This window comes from Cyanistes caeruleus, chromosome 3 (assembly GCF_971803275.1).
Source record: "Cyanistes caeruleus chromosome 3, bCyaCae1.hap1.1, whole genome shotgun sequence".
Classification (NCBI taxonomy): Eukaryota; Metazoa; Chordata; class Aves; order Passeriformes; family Paridae; genus Cyanistes; species Cyanistes caeruleus.
The window spans coordinates 109152661-109170844 of NC_141703.1; the positions used below are offsets into that span (position 1 = coordinate 109152661).

The 18184-nt window shown below is 40.7% G+C and overlaps 1 protein-coding gene across 2 annotated transcripts; it reads right to left on the reverse strand.

The window, feature by feature from the left end:
- Positions 1–5322: 5322 nt before the first annotated feature.
- On the reverse strand, positions 5323–14339 carry LOC111942584 (cell surface glycoprotein CD200 receptor 1-A-like). 2 transcript variants are annotated; one of them, XM_023945701.2, is made up of 7 exons: positions 13540–14339; positions 11292–11373; positions 10252–10569; positions 9116–9364; positions 7977–8072; positions 7365–7411; positions 5323–6139 (listed from the first exon to the last, which is right to left on the reverse strand). In XM_023945701.2, exons 2-7 carry the CDS (start codon positions 11350–11352, stop codon positions 6023–6025), a joined length of 888 nt encoding a protein of 295 aa, XP_023801469.2. In that variant the 5' UTR covers positions 11353–11373; positions 13540–14339; the 3' UTR covers positions 5323–6022. The 2 variants fall into 2 exon arrangements, with proteins under 2 accessions (XP_023801469.2, XP_023801470.2); XM_023945702.2 differs by lacking the exon at positions 7365–7411 and having other exon boundaries at positions 6095–6139.
- Between the last annotated feature and the right edge of the window lie 3845 nt (positions 14340–18184).

Consider the following 18184-nt stretch of genomic DNA (forward strand, 5'->3'; position numbering starts at 1 on the left):
ACTGGGATTTTGAGTGCACAGAAGAAAGATTTATTTCAGGTTATGGTTTCCACAGCAACTTTTCATTTTATCCCTCATGTGTCTATCTGTCTTATAAGGTCTTTCACAACATTTATATATAATGAGATGTTCTGTTAATGGGAAATTATTAAGAAATTAATTTCTCAAGGAAAAAACTTTGTAACTTTTCCTTTGTATAATCACAGCTTCACACACACACACACAGCAATGTACCTACGGAACAAGATGTTTGCATATAGGTGTACATTTTTAGTTTTGCTATCTATAGCAGCATGAAATTGGCAGTCACTGTTGATTACACAAGAATGACAATGATGCAGGATGTGATACTAAGTGTAGCTGGTAGATATTCAGACCTGGAGGCAGGCAGTGTTCCTGAAGGTATCAGAGCTTTGCAGGCACTAACTTGCCTGATTAGGAGGCAGCCCTAACAATACACTGACTGGTGATGCTGGATTCCAGTCTTCCTGATTTAAATATTTCAAGTGAATTGCACAAAAAGACTAGCAGACAGACCAGAGCTTTTCAGTAGTTGGCTCACTTGTTTATTCCACGCAACACTCCTCTCACACGAGACGGAGTGAGTTACAAGACATTCATGTACTAAGCACGTTGTTCTGCAGCATGTGGCCGTATGTTTTGCACAGAGGAGGGGGTTCTACTTTTCATAAATCTAACACAGAAACTATTTCAGGGGGGTTGCCCATGGTTTCTTTTTCAGATATACACATGGAAATCTAAAATATAAGCACAGCTAGATACGAACATTATGATATGACAATATAAATGCTGTTGGACTGTGGCAGAAGTGAGACAAAAATCAATCCCAAAAGCACTTAGCCTTGTTTGCTCAGCAGTACTTATTGACAGCTGAGAGAATAGAATGAGTGGAAATGAAATTTTCAGAGCTCTGTACACAGTGATGAGATTAAAGTCAGGAGACCTAGAGAGGGACCATCGGCATAAAAATGCCTTAATAATGTGGAATCTGATGTTTACAGCATCCTCTTTCCTATAATAGCTCTGCTGGTGACTAAGCCTTGCCTGGTGCATTGACCTTGGCTGGCTGCCACCTGACAGTGCCCAGACAGACACTCTCTCACTCCCCATCCTCAGCACAACACGGGGAGAAAATACGATGGAAAAGTTCATGGGTCAAGATAAGAACAGGGAGATCACTGGCTAGGGTCATGGGCAAAGCAGACTTGACTTGGGGGAGTTAATTTAATTTATTAGCAATTAACAACAGAGTAGGATAATGAGAAATAAAAAACAAAATTGAAACCACCTTTGCTCTCACTCCCTCTTCTTCACAGATTTACATCACATTCCCCAGCCCCAGCAGTGCACTGGGGTGGGGAATGGGGTTGGGGGGGCAGTTCATTCCTCTTCACTTCCACCACTCCTTCTTCACACAGTTCCTCTGTTCCAGCAAGTTCCTTTTCGTGGGATAGAGTCCTTCACAAACTGCTCCACTGCTCCAGCATGGGTCCTTTCCATGGGATGCAGCCCTTCAGGAACAGACTGCTCCAGTGTGGTTTCTGCCAGAAAACCTGCTCCTGCACAAATCCCTCTCCAGGGTCACAGCTCCTGCCAGAACTGTTCTCCAGGCTGGGACCCTCATGAGCTGCAGGTGGAAGTGTGCCCCTCCATGGATTCCCATGGGCTGCAGGGGAACAGCTGCCTCACCATGGTCTCACCATGGGCTGCAGAGGAATCTCAGCTTTGGCACCTGGAGTACCTCCTGCCCTTCTTCTCCGCTGACCTTGGTGTCTCCAGGGCTGTTCCTCTCACATTTTTCTCACTCCTCTTCCTCACAGGTGCTGCAGAGTGTTTTCAATATCCAGAAAAGTTTCTTCACTGGGAAGCTGGTCAGGTATTGTAAAAGGCTGCCTGTGAAATCACCATCCCTGGATGTGGTCAGAACATGAAAATGTGTCACAGAGGAACACAGTTTAGTTGTGACCACAATGGTTCAGGGTTAATAGTTGAACTCGATGATCTCAGAAGTTATTTCCAACCTTAACAGTTCTATGATTCTGTAAGACAGATGTCAGCCAAGAACAAATAAAATGCTGCATATTATGCATTTGGATTTGGTAAGTGAGCTTAGATTCACAGAAGTCTAAGAACAGAAGAGGTTTCTTATCATAATGATTAATTTCCTATTATGCATTGGTAGGGGAGGAAAAAAAAGAAGGAGACCTGGAGTAAGTATGTGTCTTTGAAGAAGTTCAGTGAAAAGTGCTAAAAAATTCCAAAACAAGTTACTATTTGAAACCTCTTGCTACACACATACAAAAGGCAACAAAAGAATGAATAATAAAATTGTATTTGATGCCAAAAAGAGAAAGAAATAAAACTATATAATAAAATGCATAGAGAACATAAAAATAAAAAAATTAAAAAAACTGAGAAAACTAGTGCATAGAAAGACTGGGGAGGAAAAAGAAAAGTGGGTACTTGCATAAAGAAATACCATTGAGAGCACAAGTACAAACTAAGGCAGGACAGAGAAGCAATAGGAAATGTAGAATAATAACCCACTTGGTTAATTCCTGAGTTCCTCACTGCCTCCAGCCCATGACAGATGTACACAGATTGTGGACACAAAATCAAGGAGCTGACAAGTTATCATTAACAGCAAAGACTTCACAAAGTCAGAAAGGCCAGGTCACAAAGTCAGAAAGACCAGGTCACAAAGACAACACAGGTGTTACAGTTACTAGAGGAGAACCAGGAATGCATTTTCTCATCAGAGAAGAAAAGCTGTGACAAATTGATGCCAGGAAGAATAGACAAAACTTATAGCTGCTACTTCAAGTTTAGGAAAACTGAGCTCTTCACTGAACTGGAAAATCCCCTTTGGACATCTGCTCCATTTCCAAAATCTGCAGGAAAATTGTTTACCTTTTTCATTTCAATCTTGGTGTTGTGATTTTAAACAAATATTGCTCATAATGTGAAGTCACATTCCAGTTTATGAGGCTCTAAACATAATGCTTTGTCACCATTTTTTTCCAAATTCAGTGAAGAGAAAGAGGCATCACAACACCTGCTATTTCCAGAAGACAAATTGTTCATAGATTAATCAGAAAGCAGACATCATCATTATCACAAAGAGTGTCCTATGAACAATGTGAGTGAAAATCCACACAATAAACAGGAGCATTTTCATCTATAATCACGTCTGGTGCTAAAAAGCTCAAGTGACATTTGGTCAACTGTGCATTTGACTAAATAGTCAATCTGAAACAGCAGTGTCACGCTCCCAGGCTTTTTCTAAAATTTTTTTTCTTGTGACAATGTGCAAATAGTTCACTCCAATTCCCATCACTTTTTAGTAGCTCTTTCACAATGATTAGTCAACAAACAGTCAGCATTTTCCTACACATTTTGGCAGTCTAAAATACCTGCCTTGATTAAACTTTCTTTCAGTGCAAATAAAAAGAGTATAGGGTCACCAAAAGTGTACTTATAATTAAAGGGAGGGTAGGGGAATCATGATAAATACACTCATAAAAACCTTTCAAGTTGCTTATTTTTGAGACCAAACTGTTATAAGACACCAAACACACAATTTGAGTTGTTCTTTGGGTTACACCAAGCTGCCTATCCCATACAAAAGGAGCATGACAGAAAATATTTGAGTGATTTATTTCTCATTATCAAATACTCAACAGATCAGCTCATCAGCCCAAGAAGCAGGGCACACATGGCTCTGGTCATGGCACGCAGAGAGGAAGCCACCAAAGCCAGAAACTCCACATAAGACAAAACTCTTCCCTTCACTAGTCACAGCCAACAGTGAAAGTACCTATATAGAAACTTTATTGTTGTCCCAGCCTTTCTTGCAACCACCCCCATAGCCACACTATTCTCTTTGGCCTGATAACTTTTATTAATCATACACAACAAGTCTAAAAAACATAAGGACCAACTTTATTTCAGGATAGCCCATGTCATTGCCAGAGCACTTAGTTTCAGCACTAAGGCTGCTCAGAATTTCTACATTAATGGAAGTGTTGAGACATTGCAGGTGACTGGACCAATTCCACCAAATACAAATTAAAGGTGAAAATGAAGTTATGAGCGTGAAAACTGTAGTTTTCAGCCAGGACAAATTATCACAGATAGCTTCAGAGAGCTTTCCCCCCAACACATCATCATCTCCCTGTCAAGGTTCTATCTTTTCTGTCTCCATTAGATCTCACCCTTCAACATTTCACTTGGTGCAAAGGAATTAAGAAAAGGTCTTACATAACACCCTAATAATCACAGCACACATGCACTGTGATTCCCAGAAGCAGACTGCTCCACAGCTCTCTTAATTTTAACAGATCCTTCGGTCTGGCTGCAATGTTCCAGCTTCTGAAAAAGGCACAGATTGCTGTAGCTGTCCCTGAAAACAATCCATGCTCACTTACCACACTGACAAACACCAGCCCAGGACCCAAGGTTTAGACCTGACTGGGCAGTTCCTTAAGCAACAAGAGATCTTCCCCCCTATTTCAGAAGCTTCAAGTCACAAGTGACCCCTCGACTGCACCTTGGACTAAGGCTCTGTTGCGGATTTCACTAGAGCTACAGAACACTTTTCCTATCTAGAATCATTTCAAACCTATTTGCACTACTTCCAAGCTGTCACTTTTTTTCTCCCAGAGGTTTCACATGTGAAAAGTGCTTCTCCCTCCCCACAGAAGACAGGATGATGCTGCATACAGCTCTGAGAGTGACCCATCACTGACATTCAGCACTCCAGGAAAGGCTTTGCTTGTCCACCAAGCCTGGAAACCAACCTGGCTTCTGTAGGCCCTTTTTCTTCTGGCAGAGAGTCATTCTTCATGCCTTTCTGACTAAAAATGAAAGGCTGGATGTCAGCAGACATCCATGTCTATTTAGGAGTGATAAAGTGCAATTAAAAGGCACTGGGAGATGCTCATGCCTAACACTTAGGGAGCAGAGATGACCCTGCAGAAACAAGCAGGAAAAGGCCCTTCAAAACACACATTTCAGTGTGGTTACTGCTGCATTAGTGTTTGGAAGGGCTGACACACCTGACCAATGAAAACTGAAATTAACAACCAGTCTGTGGAGGTATTTTTAGCTTGGGGACATAAAGATGAGAAGAAATATATGGTGTGGTTAGGGTTGTCTTTTTTTTTTTCCTTTGTTTTAAATAAGCACACCACCTGCCTTTTGTACTACTTAACACTTCTGTTCTCAGGAAAACCATGCTGTGATCTCAGCTTCTCAGAAACTGGTCAACATTTACCCAAATAACCACAGAAATACTTGAGGTAAATATTTGCATTTTTGTGCATTTACTTTAAAGAGTGTCCAAATATTATCCATTGCTGTTTCTCATTTCCATATCCAGTATGATAGCAAATTGGTTTTATTTTCCATCAATTATCAATGCAAACAGAAAAATTAATTGCAAAAGAGATACATTAAAAATTCAAAAATAGACAAAGATGTCAAATACTAGCTCATCATGTGTCAGGTACAACCATCTACTCAGAAAACAAAACAACCAAAAAAGAACCCTAAAAATCTCTTATTTCTGCATTTCTGTTAGATGTATTGCTTTGACCTTCTATGTTTTGAGGTGCCCCATGTCACACAGAACTTTAAAGAGAATCCAGTTGCCAAAATGGACAGAAAAGTGCTGTATTTTCACCAGCAGTCTTTTACTCTGGCACAGAAATATGTCCATTATAGTTTTGAGGAAAGGCAGCACATACATCAGAGTCCACTTTCAAAGAAAATTAAGGTATTTCCCTAATTCAATCTTTAAAAGTTCCAACTTTTTCTAGAGCTGTACTGATATTTAGAGAACGAGAAAAAAACTTACTAAAATGGGTCTTTCTGCCCCACCATCGTCAGGTCAGGAAAGACAAAGGCTTTTGTGGGTAAGGTCAGAGGCTCAAGAGTTGAAGTACAAGTTTGAATAGCTGAGTATCATTAGTAGCTGAGCTGGCTACTTGTGCCTACACTGTTATAAGCATACATAAACAGATCTTGGGCTGTAGTTCTGATAGATTCTCTCTGAAAAGTCAGGAGGCTTGGCTGCTTCTCTTCTTGCACCTGAAGGTGGGAAGTTGCAGGTTTTAGTCTGCAACAGAAAGAAAAAGATGTACTATTGTATTACATTGTAGAATTTTGTGGGACCCTCAGTCCTATAGATCCCAAACAAAAAGCAGAAGAAACCTGGTAGATAACATTACTGTTGCAAAAGAAATGTGAAGTGATTTCTCTGAGCTCTCTGAGCAAGAGGGCAGAGCACAGAGGGTCGAACATAAACTGGCAGACAGATGCAAGAGCAGCCTTCACAAAGCCTCAACAGGACAGCCTTTGAAATTTCTTTTCTTAATATAATCGAAAACAAAGTTTGAAATGTTGGCATCTACAGCAAAATAAATGACAATGAACAATGCTAGCTTCTCTGAAAACGAAACACCAAAACAAAAACAAAACAGACAGACCACAAACAATCCAATTTAGGCACCTAAAATCATTGGAAACCTTTGATCTCTGCAACTCCCCCTCTCATCAATGAAATTGTCCTGAATGCCACACAAGAGCATGTCAGGAAATGAATCATTCTAACTTCAGAGCACTCTGACTTGTTTGCAACAAACAAGGCACACGACCATTAATTAAATCATGAGCAGAAAACAAAATAGGAAATAATTGGTCTCTCCATGTGCATTAAGTGAGGCAGAAGCCCTGAGGAAAAGCAGCACTTTTTCACTTTGTTAAATATATATCACAACACACTGGATTTAGAGACTAAAAGTTGTGGTGGCAGATTTATCACTGCTATTTTCCTGGCTTCCAAGTATATGAACTGCCATGTAAAAAATAAAAGTTTCATAGCTGTGTTTGTCTCCACTACAGCAAAACAAAGTGGACCTTTTTCCTCCATTGTAAAAGGCATGTCTGGTTCCATCCAACCTATAATCAAGTAGGCTTCTGCTATTAAGAATACACATTCTTAAATAAAACATCTGAGTAAAGACTACCCTGTGAAGCAGAAATATGAATATATTGAGTTTTGGGAGAGTTAAAATTCAGCATTGTAAATAGACAGGAAACGCACTACACCACTCTCTATCCAGGGCTTAAATGACTGCTCAAATACTCTGATTATACATAAAGATAGAGCCATCCAAACAACAGACATTGTCACAGATGATGTGTTCCTCATTCCCCACTGCAAGTGCTCACAGAGGTAAATGGGAGATTTGTCAGAGCAGACACATTGCCAAGAAATTACAAGTTTTAGTGAAGAATACACCAAAACCTGCAAAGCACACACAAGCACGAAGCCCACTTACTGTAGAGTGTTCTGCTGGGCCAGGTGCCTGTTTACGTAACCAGCAAGCTGAAAGTAGGATGTCAGGAAGTTAGGATGGTTTGATAGTGCAGGGTACACAGCTGTTATAGCTGGGGCTCTCCTCTAGCTGCCCCCAGCTCTTGAAAGACTTTCTCCAAAATATGGTTACCCTCATATGTTAAATTCTTATGTTTGTTTGTTTTTAAAACTTATCACTGCTCATGGAAACAGAGTTTGTGTTTAGTCATTAGTTTATGAACTGTCATTCTTAAGAATAGAATTTTGGGCCAGTAAATGCAGAACAAACAAAAATTTCTAAAAACTCAAAGCCTGCCCTATTCTCAGAAAGAACCCCTTTCATCCTGAATGAATCTCTGACATGTCTGTAATGCATTAATACCACAGTACCTATAGCTCTTTCAAAAATCCAGACTTATTTTTAATTGCCACCCCTTATTTTATTACAACTTCTCCAAAAGGACAGTACATAAATGAACATTTTCCTCCCTTGCCTCCCACCTCAGTCTCAGCAGTAAAGTGCTGAGGGTACCTTGTACCTGCACATAGTCAGCAATGGTATTGTAATATATTTCAGGTTCATCAAAGGACTCACCTCTGCACCTGAAAATCAAGCATAAAGCCACACCAGTGATAGCACTGACACCTGTAGCTGCTCCAACCAGGATGTAGAGAAGCCTATGGTACGTGTCTGATCAAAGAGAAGAGAGCAAGTTACAGAGCTAGATGTCAGTATTCATAAATTTGTGACTGTTAACTGCCTACCTTAACTGGAGGAAAAAGCTAATCCTCTGCTTCCAAACAAAGCAGAGAGAAACAGATGAGATGCCTGGGTGCAGCAATAACCCCTCACACCCCCAGTCATTTGTGTGCACAAACACATTTTCATTTTCAACTTGTCTGCCTTTACATTCTCATTTTCTTTAAGTACTACTAGCCCTGAACAACTGAGCAGCCATCCCTGCAAAATGCTGTTATTAATGACCAGTCTATGCTGATTTCTGTTCTTCATGCCTCTACTAGTAGAGATACTTTGGTGATACAAGCACTTATTTAGCTGTTCTTACAAATCCTACTGCAATAGACTTCCAACAGGTCCAGCACAGCCAGAGGAGAAGCTGAATTTTACCTTTTACTACCTTTGGAACACTTGCAAGTCACAGACAGATAGTGCCCAAGGAAAATCTCTCCAGACCATCACTACTGTGGAAAAGCTGGACAAAATGTTGTGGGGAAGGTGCTTTTTGATTATTTTTCGTTCTTGTTTCTTGCTATGCTATTCTGATTCGAGTGGCAAGAAATTACTTTCTCTCAAGTCTCTTTTGCCTGTTACAGAAATTGGTGAATGATCTTTCCCTGTCTTCACCTTGACCCACAAGCTGTCCATTGTATTTTTCTCCATGTCTTGTTGAAGAGAGGGGGAAAACAACAGAGCAGCTTGGAGGGCACCTGGCAGCCAGCCAAGGTGAACCTACTAAAAGAAGAGTAAGGACTTCTTGTAAAACAGAGCAGGAATTGAAAGAAAAACACCCTGAAAGCTTCTCCATACAGTGCCACAAAGCATTTGGTTTCAAAATTATTAATTTATCTCTCAACATGCCCTAGGACTTCACCTTAGAACCACACTAACCTATTTCCAGGGCCCTGGCATTTATTTGGAGCAGCTGCACAGAGCAGCAGAGAGGAGCCCAAAGCATGGTGAAAAGCAAAATAACATCAAAAAACAACATTTACATCTCAGGTCCATGACCAGAGTCTGGTTCTTGTTTGGGTAGGTGACCAGGCAGGTGACAGAGGGAAATGAGCTGTGGGCCCAGCCAAAGTAGCTCACTCTGGTCACTGTTCCATTGGGGTGGTGGAATTCTTCCTCAGAGCTGTGATTGCTTGCAGGGATCCAGGAGATGTCAGCAGGTGGCTTTCCTGCAGATGCCTGACAAACAGCCACCCTGCTCTTGTCATGGGTCAGAGTCACCATAGGAGGGACTGCAGAAGAAATTTTGAAAAGCCACAACCATTATTTCTATCAATATTTTATATTTTTATTTCATTTTTAATATTTCACTTATTTCAGTATAAAATCACCAACTGAGAAGCTGGCCAACAGGTGGTATTTTTCAGATTGCATGACCAATTTGTGAGATTTTAAATTAATATGAAATATTAGCACATCTTTAAGGAAGAACAATGCATCAAAAAGTCCAAGGTGAACATCTCAAAAACTATCTGGCTGCATCTAAAGTACTGCTTCCTCCTGTTTCCCAAAAGGTAATGACAGATTAGCAGGATATGGGGTGACAGAGAGGGGTGGATTAAATAAAGATTTACAACATGACTGAAGAAAAGGCAGATTGTTGAAGCTTCAGGTACATTATTTAGGAGTTTGAATATGTAGAATCAAAAATCTGATAGCAAGGAAATAAAAGAGGAATTGGGCAAAACTCTTCTGCTTGAAGTCCAACAACTCATATTCTGCATTTGGCAAAACAACACCTACATTTTCATCAGAAAGGCAAGATTCTGCAGGGAACAACCAAAAAAATACCAAAATCCAAAACCAAAACAAACTAATGAAATAATCCAACTAAAAAAAAACAAAAACAAGTGACTAAAATTAGTAATAGCAATCATAGAGTTGAAAATTAATTTCTTATAATTTTTAGTTATATAGAGACGATTTAACTAATATAGCCAAAACACAAAGTCTTCCTGTGGCTTGGTTTTTCTTTAATTTATGGAAACCTAGATATAGTTTACCTGACAATATAAAAAGGGTAACTTGATGTATTCATTATGCTTCCTAATATTCTTAAATTCCTGCCTATGTTGCAAATAGACTAATTAAATTTTTTATTTTAGTGATGCAATCCTACCTGTCACAGTCAGAGAAAAGAAAAAATGAAAATTCCCTTCACTGCTGGCAATTTCACAGGTGTAATTTCCCTCATCCCCGAGGTTCACGGGGTAAATACGAAGCTCAAGGTCACTGGCAGGTGAATATTTCCATGTGATCCTCTCACTGCAGTTCAGCCTGCTTGTCTTATTGAGATCCCTTCTATAAGACAGCAGGCAGCAACTGCTGTAATTCCTCTTCCATATCACCATCAGCAAAGATGCACTGTAGATGTTGGGGCAACTCAGCACAGCTTCATGGCCAGCCTCTACACTCACCCTGTTGTAAGTTGCATGCACTGAAAAAAAGATGTTAAAAAGATCTTACAGAGACATTGTAAAAGCCCAGGAAACTCTTGGCTTCAAAAATATACTTCCTGATTGCACTGGCAGCCTTGGGGCACATATTAGTGTTCAACTTCCAGATTCACCTTCCTGAAGTTTGGAAGTGCAGTGGAGATGGTGCCTTTTTGCTGTAGACAGTGATGAGCTGCAAGTCCTCCAACTTTATTTTAGGCAACAAGTTTCTATCACTTTAATACAGGCTTTGAAAAATTGATGGGGCAGGCAAAATTCATTCTTTAGGGAAAGGAAACTACTTTCAAAAAATTTACTGTGTTCCTGAATTAGATGCCTTGCTTCAAGTCCAGTAAAACCTGGGATAGCGATGGAATACACACCCGTGGCACGGTTAAAACCAGCACCATTCGTAGCACTAACTCAGTAAGAAATCTATGTGGATCCCTTTTATTCCAGAAATCATAGCTCTCCTGCCATTGTCCCAGCTGAACAGATGTGTCTTTAGATGACCAGTTTTGGATTCCTATCAGATTTATCATTCTGTGCCACTCTGCAAGGCACTCAATTATTTTTGCCAGCTGAGGTGACATTACTCTTTCCATTCCCACTAAACAATAGGCAAAATTTGCTCTGGTGTACTATGAAGCTTCAGTGTCCTGGAAAGTTGGAAATGCAGAGTACCAAACAGTGCTACATGCAGGTTTGGATCTTTCTTACTTACCTTCAACCAGACTGATTGGCAAGAAAAGGATCACAGCCAGAACTGACCAGTTCAGAGCCATCTTCAGCAGAAGGAATCAGCGCTACAGAAAATGAAGGCAAAGAAAATGACATGTAGTCACAAATTTTTGTGCTCATCCCTTCAAAGAGAAGATGTAGTAAAACCCCTGTTTCCTTTGAAAGCAGTTCTAAATAAGACCCCATGTCAAATCAGTCTTATACTGAAGAAAGTAAGGCAAAAACACAGTTGAATTTTTTTTTTAAAAATTTAAAAAAAGAAAATAGACAAAATAAAAGAAAGACAGCCCCAAAAACCCACCAAAAAAAACCCTACAAAAACAAACAAACAAAAGCTACTGTTTACACAGAGTTTTTTTAAAATCCTGGATCTCTGGTTCCTCTCAGGATTTAGACTTCATCAACTACTCAGCAAAGAAATTATTCCTAACCTTTGCATGCAGATTTTAATTTCTTGAAGAGTAACTCACTTTTTGGAGCAGAACAAAAAGAACAACCCTCCTACTGCAAGAGATCAAAACCATATGAGTTTGTTTCTTGCTTTCATAGGCAGGGTGGACTAAAAGAGGCATCTAGTAACCCCTGCTATTCTACAACTACATAAACCTTTTAACAAACCATATCTTATAAATGCTGCCATTTCTGTATCTTTAATAATTTACTTTCTGAATCAGGCACCCACAGCTAGAGATGATTGGAAAATTGTGCTCCTATCCCATGGGAAATACTGACACGATGTTTTCATTCCCAAGTCAAAACCCAAGATGCAGCAGACAAGCAAACATCTCTGTGCAATGGCTGATTCAGAAATGTCATATTTATAGTAACAGGACTTTCCTTGTGGGTTGTTTGCATCATGCACTGTTCTCACCCTTATTCAAACACAACAAGCAAGTGCTGGAGGAAGGAAAGGCAGTCAGGGTTCACTCTGCACCCAGAGACCCTAATCTTCATCTGGTACAAACTGCCATGACAGTAACAAGCTTTAATTAAACAGCATTACAGATTTCATTTCAAATGTGAAACAAAGCATGTGAGGATGCCTGGTGTACAGGAGAGAAGCCACAACACTGCCACACGTGTGGCACAGGAAGAGCAAACGCTGCCACAGTCACGAGCCAAATGCAACAGATGGTGTTTTCCTTAATACAGCGTGATAAAAGTGCATATTCAAGTCACTGAATCACAGAATGGTTTGGGTTAAAAGGGACCTCAAAGATCTTCCAATTCCAGCCCCCTGCCATGGACACTTCCACCGGACCAGGATGCTCAGAGCTCCATCCAACCTGACCCTGAACACTTCCAGGGATGGGGCATTCACAACTTGTGGATTGATTTGTGACTTGAATTGTGATGCATCTGGATGAAAAGCTTTCATTATCACCTGGTAAAAATGTCAGTACAAGCACATTGATCTATGTTCTGCTACTAATGTGCAATAAGGAATGTAACTATTACTTTAAAAACATCTCAGGTTTCATTTTCATTCACATAAAATCTTTGCCATAAAGGAAGCATATTGTTTTGTTTCATTTTAGTCAGTGCTGTCAAAAGTTTTGGGATTTTTTTTTTTTTTTTTTACTTTGCAATTTGGATACATTATGCATGCAAAAGTTGCTTTCAATCAAAAAGGTTTAAAACTTTAAAAGCTGAATTTTTTTAAAAACAAAAAGGTTAAAAATATACATTTTGACCAGACTTATGTAGTGAACTTGACCCAATTTGCAAAGAATTTCTCAGTCTCTTTCAAAAGGAAAGTAAAAGAAAAAACAATAAATCTTCCATGATTTCTATTAGCAAATTCAGTATTTTCCAGTTTTGATGGGTTCATAAATATTCATAACAGAATATTGTCATATTGGAACTTGTCCCAGAGAAGTGTCTTTTTTTTAAATGCATACAAATCTCATATATGGGGTTTATTTGCTCAGAAGAACAGGCATTAATGATTAAAAATGGGACCTTACAGAAAAAAAGAGAGTATATGACTGTTTAAATATTCATGTGTGAAACGCAGAATTTAATCTGCAATTTTTAAAATTCACAACCCTTGAACAGTCGTGCCTCTGAGCGAGAAGGAACTCTGAAAATCCAAAAAGGAACAACCAGGCAGAGATGAAGCAAACCCATTTAAAAGTAACAAATGAATACTTGTGGCTCGCCTTGTGTTATTGCCTTTGATGGAATTAAAACCCTTCAATAGCTGCATTAAAATAAATTAAATTTTTTACCCAGCCTCAGTGGCGGTGGCTGGCAAGATGTGCGTGTCACTCTTCCAGCTGGGGAATGGCACCACTCCCACTCGGATTCATCCCAAGGAGTGCTGAGGCTGGGGAAGATTCACTCAGTTACCAGGCTCAAGAAGAGGAGCCTTCCTCACCCCAGGAGCTTGGGAGAGGAGCAGCAGCAGCTCCAGCGTGCCCTGGTCTTCAATTCTCCTTCTGGGGTGAGCAGCCACTCCCGCGGGGATCCCAGTCCTGATGGCTGATCCTGAGGCAGCTCCTGCACACCAGGGAACTGCAGGGATGTCCCTGGAGCTCCCCTTCCTCTCTGTCCCCACGAAGGGCCCAGATGTAACTGCAAAGTGGGAATTATCTCAATTTAGGAGACTCCATCCCATGCAGTCCCCGAGTTCAGCTGTGTGGTCCATTAGTTTCTTCTCATTGTTGCTTCTGAGACCTTAACATGCAGCTGATTTTTCTCACCGACAGAGAAAGCCTCCACACCACCCCCCCGGAAAGAGGTGAGTAAAAAAAACCCTCTGGTGGTACACTGCCATGCAGAGGCTGTGGCAGAGCTAAACTGAGAGAAGCAAAGTGCTTTGTGACATGATGAACAAGTTGCAACCTTAGCTGTCTGCTACACGTCACACACCAGCCACAAGCCTTGAGCACCAACTTAAAATCAAGCAAATAAATGCAAAGTCCTACATGACTCAAATATTTGCTAACACAGCCTGAAAGAGAAAAAAGGTCTGGTATCCACCAGTACATCAACTGTCACCACAACTTCTTTAAGGATAACCAGTATGTCACAGAGCCGTTCCTGTGTTTAATTCAGCAAAATATGGTTCAGTTTTGAAGTGAAAGCACATTTTAAAAGGTACAAAAGACCCTACCTTAGAAGTCTGTTCTCTGTAAGACATCTGTCTTTAGGCAAGGAAGGGCTGGAAGGGGTGGCAAGAAGAGGAAGCAGCAACACACATGTATATCAACCCTCTTGCTTCCTCTTATAGGGATAAGGTAACTGCTCTGCAAATCAAGGCTACGTTATTTAAAATCCAAACCCACACTTTTGGCAGCCAGAGCAGCAGCAGCATCTTCTATGCAGTATTTGATGTTTCTACCTCATCACCGAGACCACACAGCACCCAACTCAAAAGCCTGCAACTTTTCTGAAGTGAGAGATGTTATGCTGTATTTTCAACATCCCCAGGTCAGCCTCTTCTGCTCCTGTTTCTCCCTAGCAATGGTCCTCTGCTGGGAATTCCTCAAGTCCCTGCACTGAAAATGAAGCAACAAAAATATAGCAAGACTCTGAATGCCCTGGGTGCAATACAAAACATATCAAAAAGGGCAGCAGGTAGATATTCCCAAAGCTGAAACTGAAAAGCTCTGTGGGGAGAGGAGAGGCTGTGTTCTTTCTCTGTTCTTAGCCATCTTCCTTAGCCATCTGTGGCTGGCCCCTGACAATGCTGCTGAGTAATGGACCTTTGCTTTGACTTTAGAGCCTCCTGGTATTTTTTTTTTCTCCAGGAAAGATATCCTGGCCCTGAAAACTGATCCCTGAATTCCTGTACTAGCACAGCAGAAGACTGTTAGTGCTGTCAGGGACTGATGGATCAGAACCTCCATAGTGCCTTTTCTTCTCAAACTCCCTGTTTGTCCCACAGTTGCTGGCATCAGTTGAAGCCAGAATTTGGAATTTAGTCCATCCAGTTTGTGAGCTACTTTAATTCAGCTCCAAACTACAAAGCTTTCTCTGCAAAATGGGAAATAGAGGGTGGATGACTTTCTGAAAGAGAGCATTACCCTAATAAAACAAGCTCTCAAAACAATCACAAGCAGGTTATACAAAACAACTGCAAAATTACAGTGTTTAGGTAAATATACCTAAAGGTAAATAGGTTTGAAATTTCCTCCACAGCAAGGCAGAGATTTGTGCTGTCTATTGAATTCATCAGGAGACCAATATTTAGAATACCAACATTAAAAAGTGTGGATTTTCCTCCAGGGGGAAAAAAATTTGTCATACATAGTAGCTGTAATTCCAGAAAGCAGTTGGACATCTCCCCTCTTCTCTGCTATATTTACCTTTTTATCACTATCTCATCTGGAAAATAACTTAGTCCCACAAAGTTGGTGCACAAGCCAAGGCATATTCTTCACATCTGTAGCTGCCTTGCAGCCAGTCCCCTCAGAGAGAAATCCAGTGCTGGGAAGGGACAGTAGGAGCATAAGATGAATGAGAGCACCACCACCCCTGGTAGCTCATTCTTTTCCTTTCAGAAAGAGAGAATTTGCTTTACATTTTCCATTTTATAGGGAGAAAAACCTCAGTTCTTGTACCTAACACCTTGACTTTCCCAGGTATAAACCATCTGTGGCTCTCACCAATGTCAGCAAACAGATGAGGGAAAACCCTGCTGATAATGAAGCCTGTAAAACCTGACACTTCCATGTTAAAATATCCAGAGGCAATTATATCACAATTTGCAGAGATCACAAAAATGTATTTCTTTTTTAACTGTAGCTAATTGCACTGGGCCAGCTGGGCCATGCTCAGCAACTTCTACTCCTGGCCCTAAAGAATCCCCTTATCACTTGTAGGTCATTAACCACAGCAGCTTTTCTCTTGACCCCAATACTGCAGCAGACAAATCTATCTACACATATGTTCATGATCTTTACTGCTTTAACTCCCGCCCCTTGTGGGCCTACTTCTTTTCGCTGCTGATTTCCCAGGAAAAAAAACTAGGAATTAGCAACACACAAGTGCAGTTATTGCTTTCAGGGCTGTGGATAACCAGAAAAAAAAGTCTTCCATACAAGTATTCAAAGATGAACAGAGAGGAAATGGTTTATAGCTTGTTGTTTAACTCCTAAAATACTCTGGTAAGAATCTCAGGCTCCCCAGATGAAAGCTTCCTCTCCATCTTTCAGTCAGAGGGACTGGCCTCCCACTCCACAGCCAAACATGATGGAATTGCACCACACATCCCAAACTGCACATAAAGAAGCTACAAACCTCAAGTAGTTCCTGCTTTAAAATGAACATAAATAGCAGAAGCCCTGGTGTATAGCAGAAATAAAACCCCAGGTAGTCCTTCCTCACTTATCAGTCAGTTTTACCTGTAGCATCACTAACCATGGTTTAGGAAGTGCTAAGCAGGGGTAGAGACAGCACTTGCCCGACCTCTCTCCTTCAGCTCTTCACTTCTCCTTCACACGTCAGGGAACATAATTTTCTCTGAAACCTACAGCTTCCCCATTCCATAGACAGCTGTGAAGATCTTGCAAGAAGCCCCAGGAGCCCCCATCAGCTGGGAGACAGCTTCTCCAGCCTCAAGGAGCTACATTCTCCAAGGTCATTGGAGTCAACACATAGAAGAAATGTATTTTACTTATTTATATATTTAAGGAAGGGGAAAAATTGTCCCCTGTGTTTATAGAGCAGCTAGATCTATGCTTACAAATATGAAATAGATACTGCTATTGTATGGCAAAAAAGGAATAGTTTTCTTTCATTTCCCTTTCTGTGTTTTTTTTAAAAAGTGGAATAAATTTGTTGTATAACGAAACATACCTAAAATAGAAACCCACATCTATATTGGAAAAAACTACACATCCCACCTCTCAAATGCCAACTAAAGTCATGACACCAGGGTCAGGTTGCCATTTATCACTGCCTACACTCTTTTGGTGGATGTAATACACCAAAGGGGATGCCTGTCCTTTTTCCTTCCTCACCATATGGATTTCCTCGCTGTCATAGTCTCCCTTTCTCATGAGCTACTTAGCACCTATAGATCTGTGTCAGTGGTCTAGAACAATTCTCCCTGGTGGCTTCCAGTAAAACTTCTCACCTCATTTCTCTTCTGCTTACAGGCACTTCTGGCAGATTTTAAGCTCCATTTGAGGCAGGATGATGCAGGAGAGTGGAGTTGCTGGGAGGAGTCCTATAACATGTCTTTATTCCTGTTTCTGCTAAACAAACTCCCCCCCCCCCAATTTTGTAGACCAGTGGTCTGCAGGTGAAAAGCACAGTATAAATTCAGGTCATCGCTCACAAATAATGTCATGGGACTGTGGGCATTGCTGATAAAAGATCTTAATTTTCTCATCTTCCCAGAGTGGCTTAAAGTACAGCCCAGAGGGGAAGCTCCTGAGGATGGGGTGGCAGAGCTTCTCCAGGGTGGGAGAACATATCATTGTCTTCTGATTCAATGTCCAGAGGCACTGTGTGAAAAGCTGAGGCGCAGCACTACAACAAAAATAAAAGAATGAGAAGATTAAAAAAAAAAAAAGTCAGCTAGCACACAGAATGCAGAAATGTCAGACAGAGACTCAGGAAGCTTCTAGCTCCTCACCACAAGGACTTTGCTGAATGCATTCATGCCACACACCACAGGCTTTTTGTCATCCCTGCCCTCAGGCCTTTATAGGCTATGTACATACATAGGCTACAGGCATATGGCTGTGTTTGTGCACAGCTAGGGCTCACTTAAAATACATGAAAAAACATGTCTTAATTTGCTAAAAGTGTCTGTGCTGTGGCCATGTCTATGTGTATTGCTACATACATGAATATTTTTTTAAATCATTATATAGAGGTATAACTTTGCACACACTTGGAGCTGCTGCACTCACAGCCCTC

What these genes read in the sequence shown, in the direction of transcription:
- LOC111942584 (XM_023945701.2), bottom strand. Translation starts at nt 11,352, where the DNA reads ATGGCTCTGAACTGGTCAGTTCTGGCTGTGATCCTTTTCTTGCCAATC. An exon ending in GCCAATCAGTCTGGTTGAAG is followed by an intron (nt 10,570 to 11,291) that starts GTAAGTAAGAAA and finishes TCTTTTTTTCAG; the next exon opens with TGCATGCAACTTACAACAGG. An exon ending in TCTGGTCATGGACCTGAGAT is followed by an intron (nt 8,073 to 9,115) that starts GTAAATGTTGTT and finishes CTCTTTGATCAG; the next exon opens with ACACGTACCATAGGCTTCTC.